Source organism: Mustelus asterias, chromosome 6 (assembly GCF_964213995.1).
Source record: "Mustelus asterias chromosome 6, sMusAst1.hap1.1, whole genome shotgun sequence".
Classification (NCBI taxonomy): Eukaryota; Metazoa; Chordata; class Chondrichthyes; order Carcharhiniformes; family Triakidae; genus Mustelus; species Mustelus asterias.
The window spans coordinates 107,937,520-107,957,379 of NC_135806.1; the positions used below are offsets into that span (position 1 = coordinate 107,937,520).

At 41.1% G+C, this 19,860-nt stretch overlaps 1 protein-coding gene across 1 annotated transcript in view; it reads left to right on the plus strand.

Annotated features, from left to right (window-relative positions):
• Positions 1-14: 14 nt before the first annotated feature.
• Positions 15-19,860, plus strand: part of map1b (microtubule-associated protein 1B) — a 120,619-nt gene continuing 100,773 nt past the window's right edge. Inside the window, exons 1-2 of the mRNA XM_078214888.1 lie at positions 15-230; positions 6,032-6,133. Of these exons, the coding sequence (XP_078071014.1) occupies positions 59-230; positions 6,032-6,133 (274 nt within the window). The 5' untranslated portion in view covers positions 15-58. The remainder of the gene's footprint in view (positions 231-6,031; positions 6,134-19,860) is intronic.

Genomic DNA, 19,860 nt, shown 5'->3' on the forward strand with positions numbered 1-19,860 from the left:
CGCCTCCCAGGCTCACTCGCTCCCTGTCTAGTGCCCGCTCCGGACAGAGAGACTGAGGATGGCGACCATAGACGAGGACCCAGAGGCTTCGTGTAGCAAACTAAGCCCATCACCATCAAACACAAGCCTGACTCACCGATTCCTCGACAATAAGTTCTATTTACTAGTGGTTATTGGGGAAATTGTTACCGAAGATCATCTGAGATGTGCCATTTCAGATATAGAGCGAGGTAAGGGGCTTGCCAACAGCATTAACTGATATGAACGCGGGGTATTAGGAATAATGGCAGGGGTGGGTGGGAGAGGGATGTTCAGTATATAAAATACTGAATTTATATGTAATATTGCAACATCAAAAAAAAATCACATCTCCAATGATTTTGAAACTGGCTGGGCTTGCTTTTGGAATTTTTAACCTGTACTTGTATTTGCGACTTAGAAATAACCTTGAAGAAATCCATAAGATGCAGGGCACCGATGCATTTAAGAGGTGCACTTTCATTTGATCCTTAATTTTATATTATGGATAAAAATATAAATACTTAGCTGAAAGATAAGGCACCACTCCCTGTCTACTCCACATCCAAATCATCTGTTGGCGTTGCGGGTCTGAGCTACCATTAAAGGCAATTGCGGAAATCTGGATCGCTGGTTTGTTTTCTTTTAGTGTTTAAGCGCATTTATTGGAAACAGATAAAATCCAGATCAGAGCACAACATTTAACAGATAATGCTAAAGTGTTATCCCAGAGGTAGGGGCGGAATTGATGGAACAGTCCATTAAAATCCACTTTATTCCTTCACTGCATGTCGATCTTCAGCCAAAACACCTAAACAACAAAAAAAGTACGACCAAAAATGGTATTGAATCCAGCAGAGTTCACCAGCATGTATAACAATGCAGCCACTCTGCTTGCACGGTGAACTAGAGGAAAAAAAACCCACCCTTTTTTATTGTCTGGCCATGATCTGCGAACTTATTGCAGATTCTTTTACATGTGTGTTTCTATCGGGTATGTTTGTATTTGATATTTGGAATCAATGGGGTCATTTATTGCTTCTCTTCTGGGTGGGGCATTGAGGCATTGCATGGGTTGAGTGAGTAGAGAGGCGTTGTCTATGTCCGCCACCATGTATGAAAGCGATTGAGTCTCATCTGAAATTGACAGCAAGCAGAAATCCCATTTGATCACATTCAAACTGCAGGGAGACTTGCATAAGAACATTTTTGTTTAAATGATGGGTGAAGAGTTTGAATATTAAGAGGGGGGGGGGGTAAATAAAGAGAACCGAATGATGGTGAGAAATGTGCTTTGCAACGCCCTGACTTGCTGCTGCTGTGTCTCATTCATTGAGCCGGTACCGGCCCGTGGGCGTGGCGCACTCTCCGCAGTGCGGTCTCTCCGGAAGCTGCGAGTGTACATCCAGACAAAGGGAGGGACACTGAGACAGCCGCCTGCTGGGAATTGTAGTCCCGCAACTTCTCTCCCCCCTACCCCTCCACCCTGAGATGTCAGGAGAGCTCTCAACACCTTTCAGAAATGAGTGCAAAACGCAGTGAAGCGTCTTGATTCAAGCTGGTTCTATCCTTGGTTTGCAGCAGACATACAGACAAATGGAGAGGGCTAGGCTCAGAGTCAGGAGCAGAATTGTTCTGTTCCTTCATTTAGAAAGAGATGAGGTGCATTTTCCTGCGGTTTAAAAGACACATTCCACACGCTTTAGATTGTTCTGGAAAATTGAACTGTTGCCAAGCATTACCCGGTGCTCACAGGGGGATACGAACATATATTTCAAACCAAGACCCCTTTGGGTATTAATTAGTGTGACAGGGGTAATACCGGTATCATTTGCAAATGTTGTAAGAAGATATGGATTTTATACTGAAAAAATGTAGCAATTTCAGTTTTTAAAAAAGTATGTGACACCCAGGATTGATGATATATGAATGAAAAACACAGCTGACTGGTTATTGTTTTGAGCACTAGCACTGTGTAAATGGAAGAATAGAGAGCAAATTATATTTCCAAGAACACATCCACCACCCCTCTCCCTAGCATTAATTGAATGTAGGGGGCATACTTACTTTTTAAAAAATCTATTAATAATTATTGCTGTGCTTTTATCCAGGCCCACCTGTCTGTCCTTGGCTGGCTTTCTTATTTAAATTTCTTTAGGCTTCTGGACTCCATGTCTCATTGTTCATTCAGATGGGTGGGGCAACCAGAGCAGTCGATTTCTCCATAATCACTGGTTGCTACTCCATGCTTAGTCAACAGGGGACATGCCTGCTCAAAGGTTGGATTGGGTTTAATTTTTCATTTTACCCTCTGCCACCGATTGGTATTGGAAGGTTCCAGCTCGTGGCAGGACAAAGAATATTTGTAGCTGAATAAAGGAAGCATATACTTTATTGTCCAAGTATATGCTTGTGCTTATGAATAAAATGAGTGACATGATGCCCATCTATCTTCAGGCAGCAAGTTGAAACTGACTATACAGAGAAATTTAGAATAGAAAAAATAAACATTAGGGCCGCTTGTTCTTCTTGAGCTAACTTGGATGGTTTTTCTTACAATTTTAAATGAGCTTTTATTTAATTATAGCATTTTCCCTTTGTAACCGGAATCATGATATCCATCCATACTAAATGTTTGCTCTTTTCCAAATATTTTTATAAATTCATTTTAAAAATAGATTTTTAATCGATGGAGCAGATATCCTTTTTGTATTGTACGTATTGCCTTTTTCCTTTTTGTCCTCCATCTCCACAATATAATCATTACTGACTTCCCTTCCAAATCCTGCAATTATAATTTAAATTGAAGATGGGCAAAAGCACATTTGCAGCACTCTCTAAATAAATATTGCGCTGTGATAGAAATTTTGTTCTGGCATACAAGTCAAATTTCTACTCATTTGCAATATTTTCTAGAAATAGAAGTCAAAGCTTTCTTGTGCACCCTTTTGGCTTCTGGCAGCACCATTGTTATTAGATGGGTATGGTAACGTAATGGTTAAGTTCCTTGACTAATAATCCAAGGTCTGGCTGAATGATTTCACCCCCCCCCCCCCCCCCCCCCATGGCAATTTGGGGATTTTAATTAATTTTAAAAAAATTGGAAACAAAGAAAGATGCTTGTATCAAGTGATCACAAAAGTCTTGTAAAAACTCAGCAAATACCTTTTTTGGGGAAAGAAAGGCAATGTCTTCACCCAGTCTGGCCTACAAACAACTCCTGTTCCATACTAACATGTTGATTCTTAACTGCTTCTGAAGCGGCCTAGTCAATCCAATTGATTGCATCAAACCTAGGAGTGAGCAACATATGCCAGCCTTGCTAGTGGTACCTATATCCTTAGAATGATTGATTTTTTTAAAAAAATGATGTTTTTCATTACATTCTACATTTTTAATGAAGAACATATTGAACAAGTATTTAAATGACTCCTGGACATTCAGTTATTGGTTACTGAAACTGATGGATTTAAGAATGCAATAGTGAGATGCAGCATTGATGAAAGGCAGTTGTACCTGTCAGAGATGCATGCTGATAATCAAGCAGGTAGTTTATGAACCAGCTGATATGGGCAGTCAAACAAGTCCACAGCAATAACCTAACAGATATTTTGATCCCTACGAACTGCCTTTGAGGTGACACATCTTTTTCACTGCAGTGATTAGAACTAGGAATTGGATGCCTGCCTGGACACTAAAATAATTAGTCACAGTATCCTTTTGCTGCTTTTCTGGCTTGCAAGAAGAAACTAATGTATCTGCAAGTTTGGCACAGGCAACTTGAACTGTAAATAATTGCAAGGGTAGGATTTTGAATTTTATTGGCTTGGGGCCAATTCAGCAATTTGCTGTTTGGCTCCAGGAACCAGTCAAAATTTTGGTTAGCAAAAAACAAACTGCGATCTGTTCAGCTCTTGGGGCACAGGCACTGCATATATTCTATTCCTTTGGAATTGCTGCCCTATTTCCTCATCTCCAGGAAAACCAAATGGACATATTGAGGTTTAAAATTTCTGGATATTCATTTATCAAGATTTGAATCGAGTGGATGAATGGTAGCTATTTAGTAAAAGTCTTAAACCTCAATTATTTCATTGCAAGTGGTGTTTATATTGAGAATTGCACAGCATTATTGACCAAAGGCTGTTTTGTTACTCAGTGTAGATATGTTACTGTGGTCCATGAGGGAAGATGTGATGTGACTCATGATCCTTAGAAAGCATCTTTGCACTTCTAGTCAAGTACATCTCCTTCCCCAATTGAATCACTGAAGAACAGCACAATTTGATAGAGTCATAGAGGTTTACAGCATGGAAACAGGCCCTTTGGACCAACTTCTCTACCATTTCCTCAGGTATAGAGGAAAACTGATGGGGTGGATGTTAAAAACATGTTTTCCCCTTTGATGGAAGAGACTGGAACTAGGGGACACAGCATGAAAAATAAGGAGTCACTTATTTAAGATGGAGATGAGCAGAAGTTTCTTAGAGAATGGTAGAGGCTGGGTTATTGAATACTTTTAAGTCAGAGGTGGATAGACTCTTGACTCACAAGGGAATTAAAGGGCAACAGGGGTAGGCAAAATTGTGGCACTGGACCACAATCAGAGCAGCCATGATCTTATTGAATGGTGGCACAGGCTTAAGGGGGCAAATGGCCTTCTGCTCCTAAATCATATGTCTGTTTTTTGATCAAGGGCATTCATTATAGATAAGTAGGAAATGTAACATCTGGAATAAAAAATCTCTTGATGTGTCAGTGGTGTAACTGTTCATCTAAGTCTCTATGTATGTGCGAACAATATAGCCAACTTCTACTGCAGCCTAATTTCTCAAACAGATGTTCTAAGTGTTAAAGATCCCCCATAGAGACCAACAACATTTAAAAAAGTTATTTGAATTTCCCAGTGATCATCGCAAAGGACAATGCAATGTTTACTGTAACAAATAAGTTACTCTGAGCCTGAGTCCACAGGTAACAAGAGAAATGTTTCCTTGTTTGTGTCCAGATGTTCAAACCTGCACGGTACTTTCAACATGTTCTGACCTAGGTCCTTGTCACCATGGAAACCAGGTCACATGGGTTTGTTTCTGAGCAGATTTCGTATGGAGTCACATAGGCTTGTCTCCAAACAACACTATTTTACCTTGAATTAAAGGGGACAGTTTAAAATATAACCACCTCCAAATCCAGCATTCATAACAAGAATGATCACAAATTTGTGATGTTATATTTAATCAATATTGCATGAGATTTGATGTTAAAATGGAAATAATCTTTCCATAGAAATGTTATTATGCACTAAATATTTTTACTGCTCTTATTCTGGACAACATTGATTTATGTTGGGAGTATGGATCAATAGGGTTTGGTGCTCACCTGTATCTCAGCCAAGTGTAAATTCTCCATGTATACAGCTATTTGGTCTTGTGGGGCATTTGAACCAAGCTCAATCCTGCCTTGATCTTATGGCTACACATATGCACAAGTTAGGATGGGTATTTGGCAAGAGGTCAGCTGTAGAAACCCTGCCTGATTTTCCTTTCTCATAACCAGTGGTGCTGAGACCAGCAGTAACATTCTGACTAATGTCTTGCCAGAATCAGCCTACTCATCAGATACTGAAGATTAAACTTGGAACTTTCCTGGCACATAAGGCTCAGTACTGGATGGTGTTCATTAAATTTAAAATGACTTACTATATTACTTTTGAACTGTCTCAATACACTATATTATGATGTTGTAAATTTTTTTGGGCATTCATGGGAATTTATTGGAATGACAGGGTGTTCAAAACTCTCTTGACCTTGGCGGGACCAGAGATCCTGCTGGTGGGAGGGGCTGTAAAATTTCTTCCAATGCAATCATTGCATTGGAACCTAAGGGTTACCAGCTAGTTATGGTCATTTCAAATACATAATCAGTGATACAGAGATTGAGCAAGGTGCATGTCCTTTACTATGGATTCAGGTATGTCCCAGAGATAATCCCATGTTGCTGCTTTTCTTTTCAGGTATCCGCTCCTGGGACACAGACTTGATAGCCTGCAACCTAGACCAAGAACTCAAACTCTTTGTATCACGTCATTCAGCCAGATTTTCAGCAGATGTTAGAGGTAAGGCTTGTTGTAAATGCAACCAGAATTGTAACTAGTACACCAGGCTATAAAAGTAAAACCAATTGTATTAGATTGTTTAATATAACCACAAAATGAGACCAGTGGTCTTCAAATTATTCATTAGTTTGTTTCAAACAGGTGCAAAATCAAAATTAATTTAAGTTTACAAAAATATCACTAAATATTTATTGAATCAGTAATATTTCTGTCTAAAAATTCTAATTATTTAAATATTAGACTGCGTGAACTTGCAAGATATCACCCATGCTCACCAAAGCTATGAATCTTTTGCAGGTCTTTAATAATATTCAGTTTTCACCATTTAATCTGGGTGTAGTTCCATTCGGCAAGTTTTTTTTTCTAAGCAATGCACCAATTAATAATTTACAAATGATCATTTTTAGTCAGTTGGGAGGATCAAGTAACACAGGACGCAGACCGTTAGTATGTGGATTCAATCTAGTTTTATGCCATGTGGCTGAAGTTTAGTTGGGCTTCCACAGGTCGTCCATGGTAATTGTCAGAAATACCCATTTCCATAACTTTCTCTGAAACCTCTACTAGATTTATGGCAAAAGACCAGTGGAACCTCAACAGAATTTCGGGATCAAAATGTACAAAATGACATGACTTGATTACCTTGATAAATGAAGCTACTGAGACGTGTTCAGTTCCATTTGTGGTTCTAGCCGGCACTGCTACAGCTTGTGAAACCAAGGATTATGCAAAAGCAAATGAATAAAAGTGATTTTGAAAGTACTGTTAATGGCTTGCAATATCTGTCTGGTGTAAACAGGAAATGGGGTTGAAATTATGACAGGACCAACCCCAAACTTTGGTCCTTGCATCACATGCAATCCCAGAATATTTTGGTCACTGACATATTTGTGGCAGTAATGTGCTTGTGAAAGACGCCTGCAGGAGAAAATTAATATCTTCACCATTTGATTATATCTCCCACAGGAAATATTTTCTGTAATGAATTAAAGTATTGAAAATCATGAATTTGATTGAAATATTATTTATATCAAAGAAGAATGATTATGACATGCCTAAATCCACTTCTATGTAGCTGAAGATTGCTTTTATATTTTTCTATATGTGAACACAGTAACCAAAGAAACATCACAACAGTTCCCTGAATGGCCAATGGGTTGAAGGTGCTATTGGATGTTGCATTAAGCCAATGGTCTCCGAGATTGATCCTTGACTAGTACAGACCAGGAAAACAGTTGGCTTCTTCCAACTGGTTTCATCCTTGCAGTAGGGAGGGAATATCAGCAAGGATTTGCAGACAGTGCTGATAGTGTCCAGTGGCTCTGGCTAGAAATTCACATGTGTGGCTATCTGGTGAAAGCAGGACTGCTTCCATAATGGGTGGGGGGGGGGGGAAACAAAATGCCAGCATTCACCCTCTACTATGACAGCAACCATTTACATGTATATGACAGCTTTAAGATACAATGGTGGCCCAAGGCACTTCACAAAATAAGGAAAAAAACGACTTGCATACAGAGAATTTCCATGTAAGCAAGGTACTAGAGGATTCCTATTTCCTGTGGAGTGAGGAAGGAGTACAGAAAAAAAAGGGAGGGGAGGGGGGGGCGGAAATCAAACACTCTCTCATAGAGATGGCAGTATCATACAGGGTAGAATTGAGTTAAATCTACATGCAAGCTAAGGTTTGTAGAAGTTAACTGTTGAATATATTTTTGAAAATTCTCAACCGAGTCCATACGGAGAAATTAACAAAAGCACAATTCCTTTTTTTCCCTACATTTGAGGTTTTTAAGGAGTATTTTGTTGGAAAGCTGCCATTTATTTTGGATCTAGGATAGGAAAGACTGAGTACTGGGCAGCTTCCTAGACAGATTGCCTCATTGAATAGATTGCAGAATCACCAGTGTATCAAATACTTCAGAAAGATTGGCCTTAGAATAGCAGATAAATTAATCCTTGGATGCATGGCTGTCTAGAACACTGGGACATTGGGCACATGTGAAAGAAATCAATATTAAATTGTCATATTTTAAAAACAAACTAAAGATAATAATCTTTGTCAGATGCTCTTTTCTCCCTCCTGACACAATCATTTCCAGTGTGACATCACATGGTATTACTTTAGCAGTAGAATGGGCAGGATTATTTTGCTGTAACAGGTCACCAATTTCTTCAAGAATTTGGTAAATTCGTCTATGGGCAAAATTATTTACTTTCATGGTTAATGTACAATTTGGCTTGATATGAATTTGAAATTCAATTTAGATCTTAACCCTAGTGTTTTTTAAGCAATGTGTTTTAATATTGATCACAGTGAAAAATGTACACCAAGTTGTAAGACGTAAAAAGCAGAGGCTGCTCTGGGCTATGGACAAACTGTAAAATTGGTAATCATTGAGATTCAATTTTGCAACTGCAATTGGTTTTGTCGTGCCACGAGTTCCTGGAACTTGTGCCTCCTTCAGCTAATCACTGAAGCATGATATAATGGTCCAACATCAATGTCTTTTATATTCTACCATGAAGAAATATCTGGCCTTCACTCAGTCTCTCTCTGTGCAAACATTGGGAATGTGGTACTATACAGGAAACGACACTACTTGATGATGCACTTGTTACTAACAAAGAGAATTACAGCACAGGAACAGGCCCTTCGGTCCTCCAAGCCTGCACTGACCATGCTGCCCAACTGAACTAAAGCCCCCTATCTGTCTGGGGACCATATCCGTCTATTCCCATCCTATTCATGTATTTGTCAAGACGCCCCTTAAAAATTTACTATACCACAACATTACTGAATGGACTTCTCTGTACTGTAACCATTTGCACAATTCATTCTAATGGCACTGAATGAAACTTTTTCAAGATATATCCAATATGTTGTTTTTCTAGTACATTATAAATTTTAAAACTTTGGTTTTAAAAAGATGTTTGAGGATCATTATAGGTCGATTTAATAGTATCACATTATACTAACCAACAACCCAAATATTACCGTCTCTAACTGAGATGTAACACCGATTTTTATCAAGGGCTGTGATCCAGAACATACTGGCTTTAAATGGCAGCTGATTGATGCTCTTATGACATTTGGGGGTCGCTGCAGAGAGATGAGCACTCCATATCGGTCTGGATTTTCATTCTTGATGCGAGAGTTGGGAAAATTCCTGGCTTAGCCCACACGGGAGAAAGACGGGATTTTCGTTGTGCGTGGGGTGGGTGTGAGCTGCAGTTAGACCAGCTGACTGCTGCTCGGGAAAGAGCTTGGAGGCAGTTACGGGCTGTCAGTTGCAGAAGTGGGCTGTTTAAAAGGCTCACCTCGGTGCAGTGGGACTTGTCCCCAGTTATAATGAAAAAGGTAAGGCCTTGTATTCTGCACATCCAACACACAGTCCATGCCACCTCATGCACCCCTATGCCAAGCTATGGCACTTCCATACCCATTCACATACTATACAATGTACAGAAACAAGGAACCCAATAGGATATAAAAAAAGAAAGTAATTCATTTATAATTTTCCATTTTCTTTTTTAAAATCCCCTCTATTACATGCCAATAAAAGCGTCCATGATCCAGACCTTTCAGTATCCATACCACAAACTGAAGGCACTTTTTCTTATGGAAGTAAGCATTTTTCAATTGACAGTAAAGATCAGAGTTAACGTTGTCAATCATGCAACATTTTCTCTTGGGTGCAGGTGTGTCAGTACTGTAATGGATGTTTGGGCTCTCAAACAAGCTTAATTATACAGACATTAATGGGGGGGGGGGGTACATGCGGGCCCTGTGAACTTGCCTTTCAAAATCTTCCCTCATGCAGACACACTAAAGCTTGGAGTTCACAACACTTCTGAGCTGCCATGAACCACAGCTCTTTGCAAAGTTGACCCAACCCCATGATCATTGTGGAGAACTCGGACGTACATGCCTATACCTCCAGTTGTGCTATCAATGTCTTGAGTGCAGGGTATGGGCTAATGACCCAAACCAGCTTAAAAGGTACTTCTGAAAATTGAAAACCCTGGAAGTGGGTCAGGGAACCCCCAGGAATGGGAATTGGATCCCAGCCACCATTTTCACCCCTCCATGGAGCCTTGCAAATTCCATGAAAATCCAGCCCAGGATGTGAGTTAGGGCAGTAAAGCCTCCCCCCCCCAAATATATGTATTTATGAACATTTGTAAAATTACATTCAATAACAATTCATACTAAACATTAGAGTGCAATAAAGTCCAAGTTGTTTCCATATAGTATGTGGCATTCTTGAGGTGCCTCAATACATCGGCAGTTACAAGGGATATTTACAATACACTTTCCATACAAAGATACCATCCGAGGGGGTTTTACATAGTTTCCAGCCGCTCGATATACTGTGGCCTAGCAAGCCACTCAGTTGTACCAAACCACTCACGAAGTCAAAATCCTGGAGCTCCTTTCCTAACAGCACTGTGGATCATCTATACCACATGGACTGCAACGGTTCAAGACGGCAGCTCAGCACCACCTTCCCAAGGGCAATTGGGGATGGGTAATAAATGCTGGCCAAGCATTAATAAAAACAGATGGACCTGAGACAGCATCCTTTGTGGCGGCTTCCCCAAGCTTTGTGCATCTCTCAGCACGTAGTTGGAATGTGCCAGTCTGCAACACTCGGTCACGTACATCTCTGCACTGGAAGAGCAATGTGTTTCAGGCAAACAGGAGTGTCTTTCACCGAGTTGCTGGCCTCCAGCAGTAGTTGATGTTTCTCTGTGGGAACAGCTGATGGGACGAAGTCCTGTGTCACAGAGCTGTTTGGGCTGAATCTCGACAAAATTCTCTGCATCTCTTTCCAGACCTACTTTGCAACAGGACAATATAAGTTCTGAAGTAAACCTTCAAAACTATGCAGAGTAGTGTGGAACAGAAAAGTAACATTCTCTGCCTCCTACAATAATGTTAACATTATTTCAGTTGCATTTGGCTGCATTTATTTTAAAAAAAACAAGTGAAGTATTTTAAAAATTGGATTTTAATGTGTTAGGTTAGTGTTGCTAAGTGAGGAAAACACTTTCGAAAGCAAGTATCTCATTCCTGAATAGACAATAAATGCTTGCATAATTGGTAACACAGAGTGCCATCCAAGCTGTAGTAAAGCTGAATGTGGCAGGACTATTAAATTTAACTCTGCCTTTCCAGAGGCAAAACATGCTTATCACGGTCTATAATTTAATTCAGTTTCAGTCAGAAAGTTTGAAGAGGGATGATCAGAGGGAAATGTATCAGTATTGTGATGTCTGCGGAGAGCGCTGAACTGACACTCATTTCCTGGAATTGATCAATTAAACGTGGGCTTGACAAAGAAAAGAAGGATTCTGAGCATGTAGACTTACATTAAGTATTCTTGTCAGATTCCGTCATTCAATTCATCGTCCTTGAGCTTCCATATTGGGCAATTTCATGATGGTCCAGACTTCTTATTTACATTTTATGCAGTTATAAATCTTCAGTCTTCTGGCTGGTTTTATTGGTTTTTCCTGAGCGTCTGCAGACACAGTTTACATTGCTTTCTCCAGCACGCGCTCTCTCTCTCTCTTATTTATATTTTAACTTGACTGGCTGTGCAAAACATTATTTTATGCTGCAAGCAGACAGTTTTTTTTAATGTTGGAGGACTGTCTAACACACGATGAAATAATGTATAAAACACACTTTCTAGAAAATAATCTTTGGTTCTTTCAAGTTATTATTCAACAGAACTAATTTTGGTAGAAGTTAGTCTTATTGCTGTTTGTATATTCACTGCAGTAATGACATTAGTGTTGATAAAATACACATGGGTCTAAATATTAACAATGAACAACCATGATTTCTTTTTCTGTGTGCTAACTCTTCTTAGGAATGAGAAGGAGTAAAATTCTAAATAGCTAACTCAATGTAACCATCATTATCAATGATTTGGTGTTGGTGGATGTACAAAAAAAGCTCAATTAATAAGTAAATTTGGGGAACAAGTTATTTTTAAGTTTGATGTTCAAATACAACTGGAGATTTCTTTTCAAGGATGAAGATTGCAATCACCTCAAAGTGCTATTCTCAGGAGTTTAAGTTTTGCATTAAGCAAAATCACTTGATCAACTGTACACACATAGCTGTTACGAATGGAAAATATTGATTTTCATGAGAGACTTTTGCTTTAAGTGAGTGATTAATACTGGGCGAAATTTCCCATCCTGCCCGTCACCGGAATTGTAGCGGGCAGGACAGAAAATTTGGCCGACCATTTAAAGATCCGTTGATCGGGCAGGAATTTCTGGACTTGGGGTGTGCGCGGCTGGAAAATCCCATCCCCAGTGTTGCACTGCATTGCGGACATTATAAGATGACTGAAGGACGATGGCATTTTATCTGTTTAATGCATTGATGAGGTGGCTTTCCTTCGATGAGTCAAAGTCTCCTTGCGCAAATGGTTGTATTTATGAGTTGCATTGGCATTAAGGTTTATGCCACTCATTCCTCAAATAGTGGAGTTGCAATCTCCCTGGCTTGGCAGAAAGAAAGAGGAAAATCAGTGTGATTATCATCCAGCATAGCTTCTCAACCCCTCTTGCTGGCTGGTTACAGAGCACTGTGGGCCTGCCAATTTTACCAGTCAACAAATGATATGTTGCAAAAGGGAATGTGAAGAAGGAAAAGTAAAATGACTTTGCAAAACAAGATGTTGAGGGGGGTGATGGGGGGGGAGGGGGGGGGGGGGGGGGGTTGCATGGGTAAGCATTAAATGTAACATTTTAATTTAAACAAGAATTGAAATGTGTGGTTGCTGCGGGATAGAATTGTTATTTTAAGCACTCGTAATCAGTTCTTAATTTAACTGATTTATATTTTAGAATTTGTCACTCGAAGGAAAAGAATATGTCCACGGTGTAAATCAGAAGGAAGTGAGATGAACAGAGTGTGGTGGCATAACAGCTCAGTCCTTTTAATGTGGGATTTGTTGTCCCAGTTGACAGCAGTGATGAATTATTCCATCAGTTCCACTGAAATCCTTTAAAATGTGTATAGTTCGCAGTGCAGTGAGCATCCAGGCATAGGAGTGGCAAAGGCCTTTAATGAGGTGACATTTAAGTTTGTTGAGTAGGACAAATAATATTCTACATTAGTATAATGATATACATGGCTTATTAAAAACCACAAGGAACTGTGAAATGATATCCTTTGTGCATATCATTATGCAATCTCTAATTGAGAGAGTAATTCTTATTAACTTCCTTGACCTGTTGGAGCTGTGGGTTGGTCAGCGGACCTGGTGAAGCATCGGAAAGTCTGGGTTCCCCTGCACACAGTGAAGTATTGACTGCACAGCATGGGTGTGGAGTCAGCAAGGGTTCCTTGCCCGGAAACAGGTCTGATTGACAGACTTGGCTTCTATTTGGGTGTGGAGCCACTCAGAGGGGACCACAGAACCAGGTAGGTTCACTCCTAGGAAGATCCGAACCTAAGTGGGGGAAGCCAGAGGCTTTATGGGGAAATTAGAGGCCGTGGATTGAGGTGGGTGGGTTGAGAAGGTGAGACGTTGGAGGACTTGTTGCAGTTAGGTGGGAAGAGAGATTGGAGGCCTGGTGGAGGAGGGGGAAATCAGAGGCTTTGAGGGCAGTGAGGGGGGGCAATGAGGTCAAATGAGGAGGGTGGGAGGTGGGGTGTGTTTAATCACGAGGGGTTGTCCAGGCAGGCACAGTGGATCCAGCAAGCAAATGGAAAGGTACTTGCCCCCTGGTCCAACCCTCCCTCTCCTCAGTTTAACTGGCAGCTTTCCTGAGCCTTGTATCAGATGGTGAATAAACATGAGGCATGCAAGCCTCATTATAATACTTAAATTGCCAGCCTGCCACTTGAAAGTGGTTGGTTTCCCAACAGAAGTGGGTGGCTTGGGCTTCTCCCCATTATCAGGAGCAGGGATTCAGGATGATTCATCTTTATCCTCACTGACTTCCCCGTTCATACATACTGAGAAAAATGTATTCTCCTTTAGGCCTCTCAAACTGAGAGGGACCAATTCTATTTGTGTTAAAATTCCGTACACATTGTTGTAATTTCTCCAATAGGTTTTCCTACTCTTTCACAAACAGCTGCTCCTAAGCTGTGTCACTGTTGTTCTTCCTGTCATTAGGAAATGTAGGAGAGGTTACCAAGTTTTACCACAATCGCCTGGAGAGGAAACACCCTGCCTTTGCTTGCCACCATCCTCTGCTTTGGATGTTTGAGTGGATTATGGGTGTGTACCTTTACCCATTCCACAGAATGGTCCATCGGTTGCATCAGCACTGTGTGCTCCCAAGCTGCCCCAAAGAGGTATTATAATTCCTGAAAGGTTATCAGCAGGGATTTTGCCATTTTTTCTAAATATATTACTCTGGCATTATTTACATTGTGATTTAATTGATTGTGATTCATTCATCTGACTTCTACACTTTCTGAAAATGTGATGGTTCTCCTTTTAATAGTAATCTTTCTTAAAAGGCTCTGGTCATGACACCTTTTGACTAGATAATCACAGTTTTGAGTCCTGACGTTCGCCCCGCCACCCCTGCCAGCGCGAACAGAGGATTTGGCGCTCAGCCAAAACTCCATTCACTGCAGCGGGACTGGAGAATCCCAGCTGCAGGCGAGGTCGGAGAATTCCGGCCTGTTTCTCTAAATCAAACCTGTTTCATTAAGCTTGGCCCTTTAGATTGTGAGTTTCTCACCATACAATGCAAGATATTCCATTCCATTAAGGGGAGAAGCTGGCTACACCAAACTCAGCTTCCAAAACTGCAGGCATTGAAAATGCAGTGAATCAACAAAGTCAATGGGAGAGAAAGTCAGGCAGGGTGTTAAAGGGGATTGTCAGTTGGTTCATTGCCGCCTGCTTTGCAATATCACCAAGGACCACCTACATCTCCTGTGGGTAGATTATGGACTATTTTTGACGATTGTGGCAGGTAAGGTGTCATGAAATTGCATCAAGTGCATAATAGCTACCTGGCTTAAAATAGAAATAGTGCTCCACATCACTTTGTCTTAATGTGATATGGATTGTCCACTGGGAGCAAAACTGGGGTGAAATGCAACATTAAAAAGGTATCATTAAAGACCGTGTTCAGTTTCACATGGGAAAAATGATCCCAGTGTTGCAATTAAGTCGAATGTTTATCTACGTGCATTATACATTAATGGCCCTTTACCTGTGGAAGAGAAAGGGTGTAATGACACTGGACTCCGCCTGCAGCTCATGTAATAAAGATTAAATGTCATTCTGAAGTATATACGTCATAAGATGTCTTTGGGAAATCTTTAAAATTCAAATTATTAAGATATGTTGCAGAGAGGATAATTTCTGTAAATATTGGAGTATATTGATTATGACATTTCAATATGCTGATAGCAAGTAGCGTGATATATTTTAATAATGCTTTAAAATTCCTTTGTGTGCAGGATTGACCATATGTATCCAATGATGTATCTGTGACGTGATTTGTATATTTTAAATTCAGTTTCCCATGGAGTCTTCATGGAGAGATGAATCTCCTAAATTTTCAATCGTTCAAACATACAAAAATATCACCGAACGTGAGGGGAAATCCACAGCCATGAAAATTCTTGTTATTTTGTGGATGCAAGTGCCCACTTTGCCGACAGTGACTGTTTCCCATTTCACTTTCATGTTGTATACAAGTTCTTTCCCTTGAACTGACCTTATTCCAATATCATACAGAAGCCCTACAGCGCAGAAGGAGGCCATTTGGCCCATCGCGCCTGCACCGACAACAATCCACCCAGACCCCATTCCCATAACGCCACATATTAACGCTGCTAATCCCCTTGACACTAAGGGGCAATTTAGCATGTCCAATCCACGTAACCCGCACATCTTTGGACTGTGGGAGGAAACCGGAGCACCCGGAGGAAGCCCACGCAGACAGTGATCCAAGCTAGGAATCGAACCTGGGTCCCTGGCGCTGTGAGGCAGCAGTGCTAACCATCATGCCGTATCAATAGGTTATCTTATCTAACATCTTTGTGCTTTTTTTCCTTTTTCACTGAGGAAATTATATTCGCTCTCTAGCCATATGATAAAATGGCAGCCTTTTCTTTTGTTTCAGTGGTGTAGCACTTCCATCAATCAATAAACACAAGGAACCCTAGAGAGCGAACCATTTCTATTGCAGAATGCTTAATGCATCTGCATGGACTATACCTACAATGCACTGTGTCTTTGCAAACAAAATTTTGCATTAGCCGCAGAAGCGGATTAGTTAAATTCTCATAGTAATCCGTTAAAATCTTTGCTTTTTAGCTGGAATAAAGGGCTGTCTGCTTCATCAAATGGCCCTTGAGGTTGCTGGTTGATCTTTCTTTGTCCTTGGAGTTCCCTAGTGAGAGCATTTGTTCTGCAGCTTGTGGAAAATTCCATCCCTGCAAATATAACCCGAGCCACTATGTCTGCACTGCTTGGACAGACTGTCATCGAAGGACCAGCTAACATAATGGGAAGTCAGTCAGGCTCTTTGGTTTTAATGGAAGTGGAATAATAGATTGATAATCTTAAGCATGTATTCAGGGGTAAAGAAATAAATTTAGCATATTTGCCAACCATTACTGTACAGCAAACAGATATAAGTTCACACTTTAAATTATTTCATTTTGTTCCTTATTTGCACAGAGACTATCCTAAGTGTTCATTTTATCACCAAGTTGTTATGTGCATTTAGCTTAATTATAGAATTTTCAGGATATGCAAGATCACAAAGTAAAGTTCGCGAAGATAAAATGTAGAAACACAACAAGCTTTTCTTTAATCAATGTAGATATGTTAACTTGGAGTTGTCTTTATTTTTAGTCACAAGTAGGCTTACATTAACACTGCAATGACATTACTGTCAAAATCCCCTAGTCACCACACTCTGGCACCTATTCAGGTACACCGAGGGAGAATTTAGCATGGCCAATGCACCTAACCAGCACATCGTTCAGGCTGTGGGAGGAAACCGGAACACCCGGAGGAAACCCATGCAGATGTGGGGAGAATGTGCAGATAGTGACCCAAGCTGAGAATCGAACCCGGGTCCCTGGCACTGTGAGGCAGCAGTGCTAACCACTGTGCCACCATGCCACCCGTCTTGTCCCTTCAGTGGTGATGTAGCAAATATTCCTTCAAACTGTAGGTACTTTGCCTGAGTATTACATGGCACTGTGTTGAAGACGGAGCAATGACATGCCTGAAATTGATAAGTTACCATTGTATTGAACTGCTCAGGATGTATTAATATATCTATAAAAGAGTAAATGGAGCTCTTCAGGGCTTGACAGGATGCTGAGAGGTTGTTTTCCCTGACTGGGGAATCTGGTACACAGGAGCAGCCTCTTAGGTAAGAGGTTGATCATTTAGTACTGAGATTAGGACAATTCTTTTCACTCAAATGATTTGAAATTCTCTACCCCCAAGGATTGCAGATACCCAATCATTGAATATATTTAAGGCTGGGGTAGATACATTTTTAGTTTGTCGGGGGATCAGGAAGTCTTTCGGTGCAGTGGTAGTATCTGGGTTCAAGTCCAACACCAGGACTTGTTGGCCATGGAAGGAGCATTCAACATGGTTCAATGGACTGATGCTCAACTTGGGAATCCCTCCACCTCCTCCCTCCACTATTCTGCAAAGTATGGGTATGAAGCTATGCTAAACAAAGGAATCAAAAGATATGGGGATCAGATGGGAAAGTTCAGTTGACCCAGGATCAGCCATGGTTGTATTGAATGGTAGAGTGGGCTATATGGTCAGCGGCTCTTTATGGTATCCCATCACGTGTGTTCTTGTGAGTGTTATTTACAAATCCTGCACATGGAATTAAGGTTGTCAACCCTCCAAGATTGGCCTAGAGGCTTCAGGAATTAAAGATCAATCTCCAGGACAGTGCTGTATGCTCTCCTGGAGAATTATCATAAGGACATTAAAAATGATTTATTTTGTCATTTTCTTTGAAAGTTTTTCTGTACCAGATATAAAAATATTGAACATGGGGAAATAAGGGCTATTTGGCTGATGGTCAAGCATCAAGTGTGTTAATAGTTGGAGTGTAAGGGAGAAGTCATGTGATGAAAGGTCCTGCAATCCATTTAAACACACTTAATAACCCTGCATAGGGTTGAAGTGCAAGCAGTGGTTATGAACAGGCTGAAGAGGACGATTGGCATTTTCCTGATCCCAGCTTCCTGCCTGCTTGGAGATAGAACATAGAAAAGCTACATCACAAACAGGCCCTTCGGCCCACAAGTTGCGCCGAACATGCCCCGACCTACTAGGCTTACCTACAACCCTCTATCTTACTAACTTCCATGAACTTATCCAAAAGTCTCTTAAAAGACCCTATCGAATCCGCCTCCACCACCACTACCGGCAGCCGATTCCATGCACCCACCACCCTCTGAGTGAAAAACTTACCCCTAACATCTCCTCTGTACCTACTCCCCAGCACCCTAAACCTGTGACCTCTTGTGGCAACCATTTCAGCCCTGGGTAAAAGCCTCTGAGAATCCACTCTATCAATACCTCTCAACATCTTATACACCTCTATCAGGTCACCTCTCATCCTTCGCTTCTCCAAGGAGAAAAGACCTAGCTCTCTCAACCTATCCTCATAAGGCATGCCACCTAATCCAGGCAACATCCTTGTAAATCTCCTCTGCACCCTTTCCATGGCTTCCACATCCTTTCTGTAATGAGGCGACCAGAACTGGGCACAGTGCTCCAGGTGGGGTCTGACCAGGGTCCTATACAGCTGCAGCATTATCTCCAGATTTCTAAACTCAATTCCTCTATTGATGAAGGCCAGCATTCCATACGCCTTCTTAACCACAGCCTCTACCTGTGAGGCTGCTTTGAGTGTCCGATGAACCCGGACCCCAAGATCCTTCTGATCTTCCACACTGCCAAGCGTCTTACCCTTAATATTATATTCTTTCATCCTATTCGACCTGCCAAAATGAACCACCACACACTTATCTGGGTTGAAGTCCATCTGCCACTTCTCCGCCCAGTCTTGCATCTTATCTATGTCTCGTTGCAACTGCTGACATCCCTCTACAGTATCCACAACCCCACCAACCTTTGTGTCATCAGCAAACTTGCCAACCCATCCCTCCACTTCCTCATCCAGGTCATTTATAAAAATAACAAAGAGCAAGGGTCCCAGAACAGATCCCTGGGGCACTCCACTGGTGACCGACCTCCATGCTGAAAAAGACCCATCTACAGCCACTCTTTGCCTTCTGTGGGCAAGCCAGTTCTGAATACACAAAGCAATGTCCCCTTGTATCCCATGCCCCTTCACTTTCTCAATGAGCCTTGCATGGGGCACCTTATCAAACGCCTTGCTGAAATCCATATAAACTACATCTACCGCTCTTCCCTATGTGTCTAGTTACATCTTCAAAAAATCCAATTAGGCTCGTACGGCATGATCTGCCTTGGACAAAGCCATGCTGGCTATTTCTGATCATACTATTCCTCTCCAGATGTTCATAAATCCTGCCGCTCCATCAACTTACCAATCACTGAGGTTAGACTCACCGGTCTATAATTTCCCGGGCTATCTCTACTCCCTTTCTTGAATAATGGAACTACATCCGCAATCCTCCAATTCTCTGGAACCGCTCGCGTCTCCATTGATGACGCAAAGATCATCGCCAGAGGCTCAGCAAT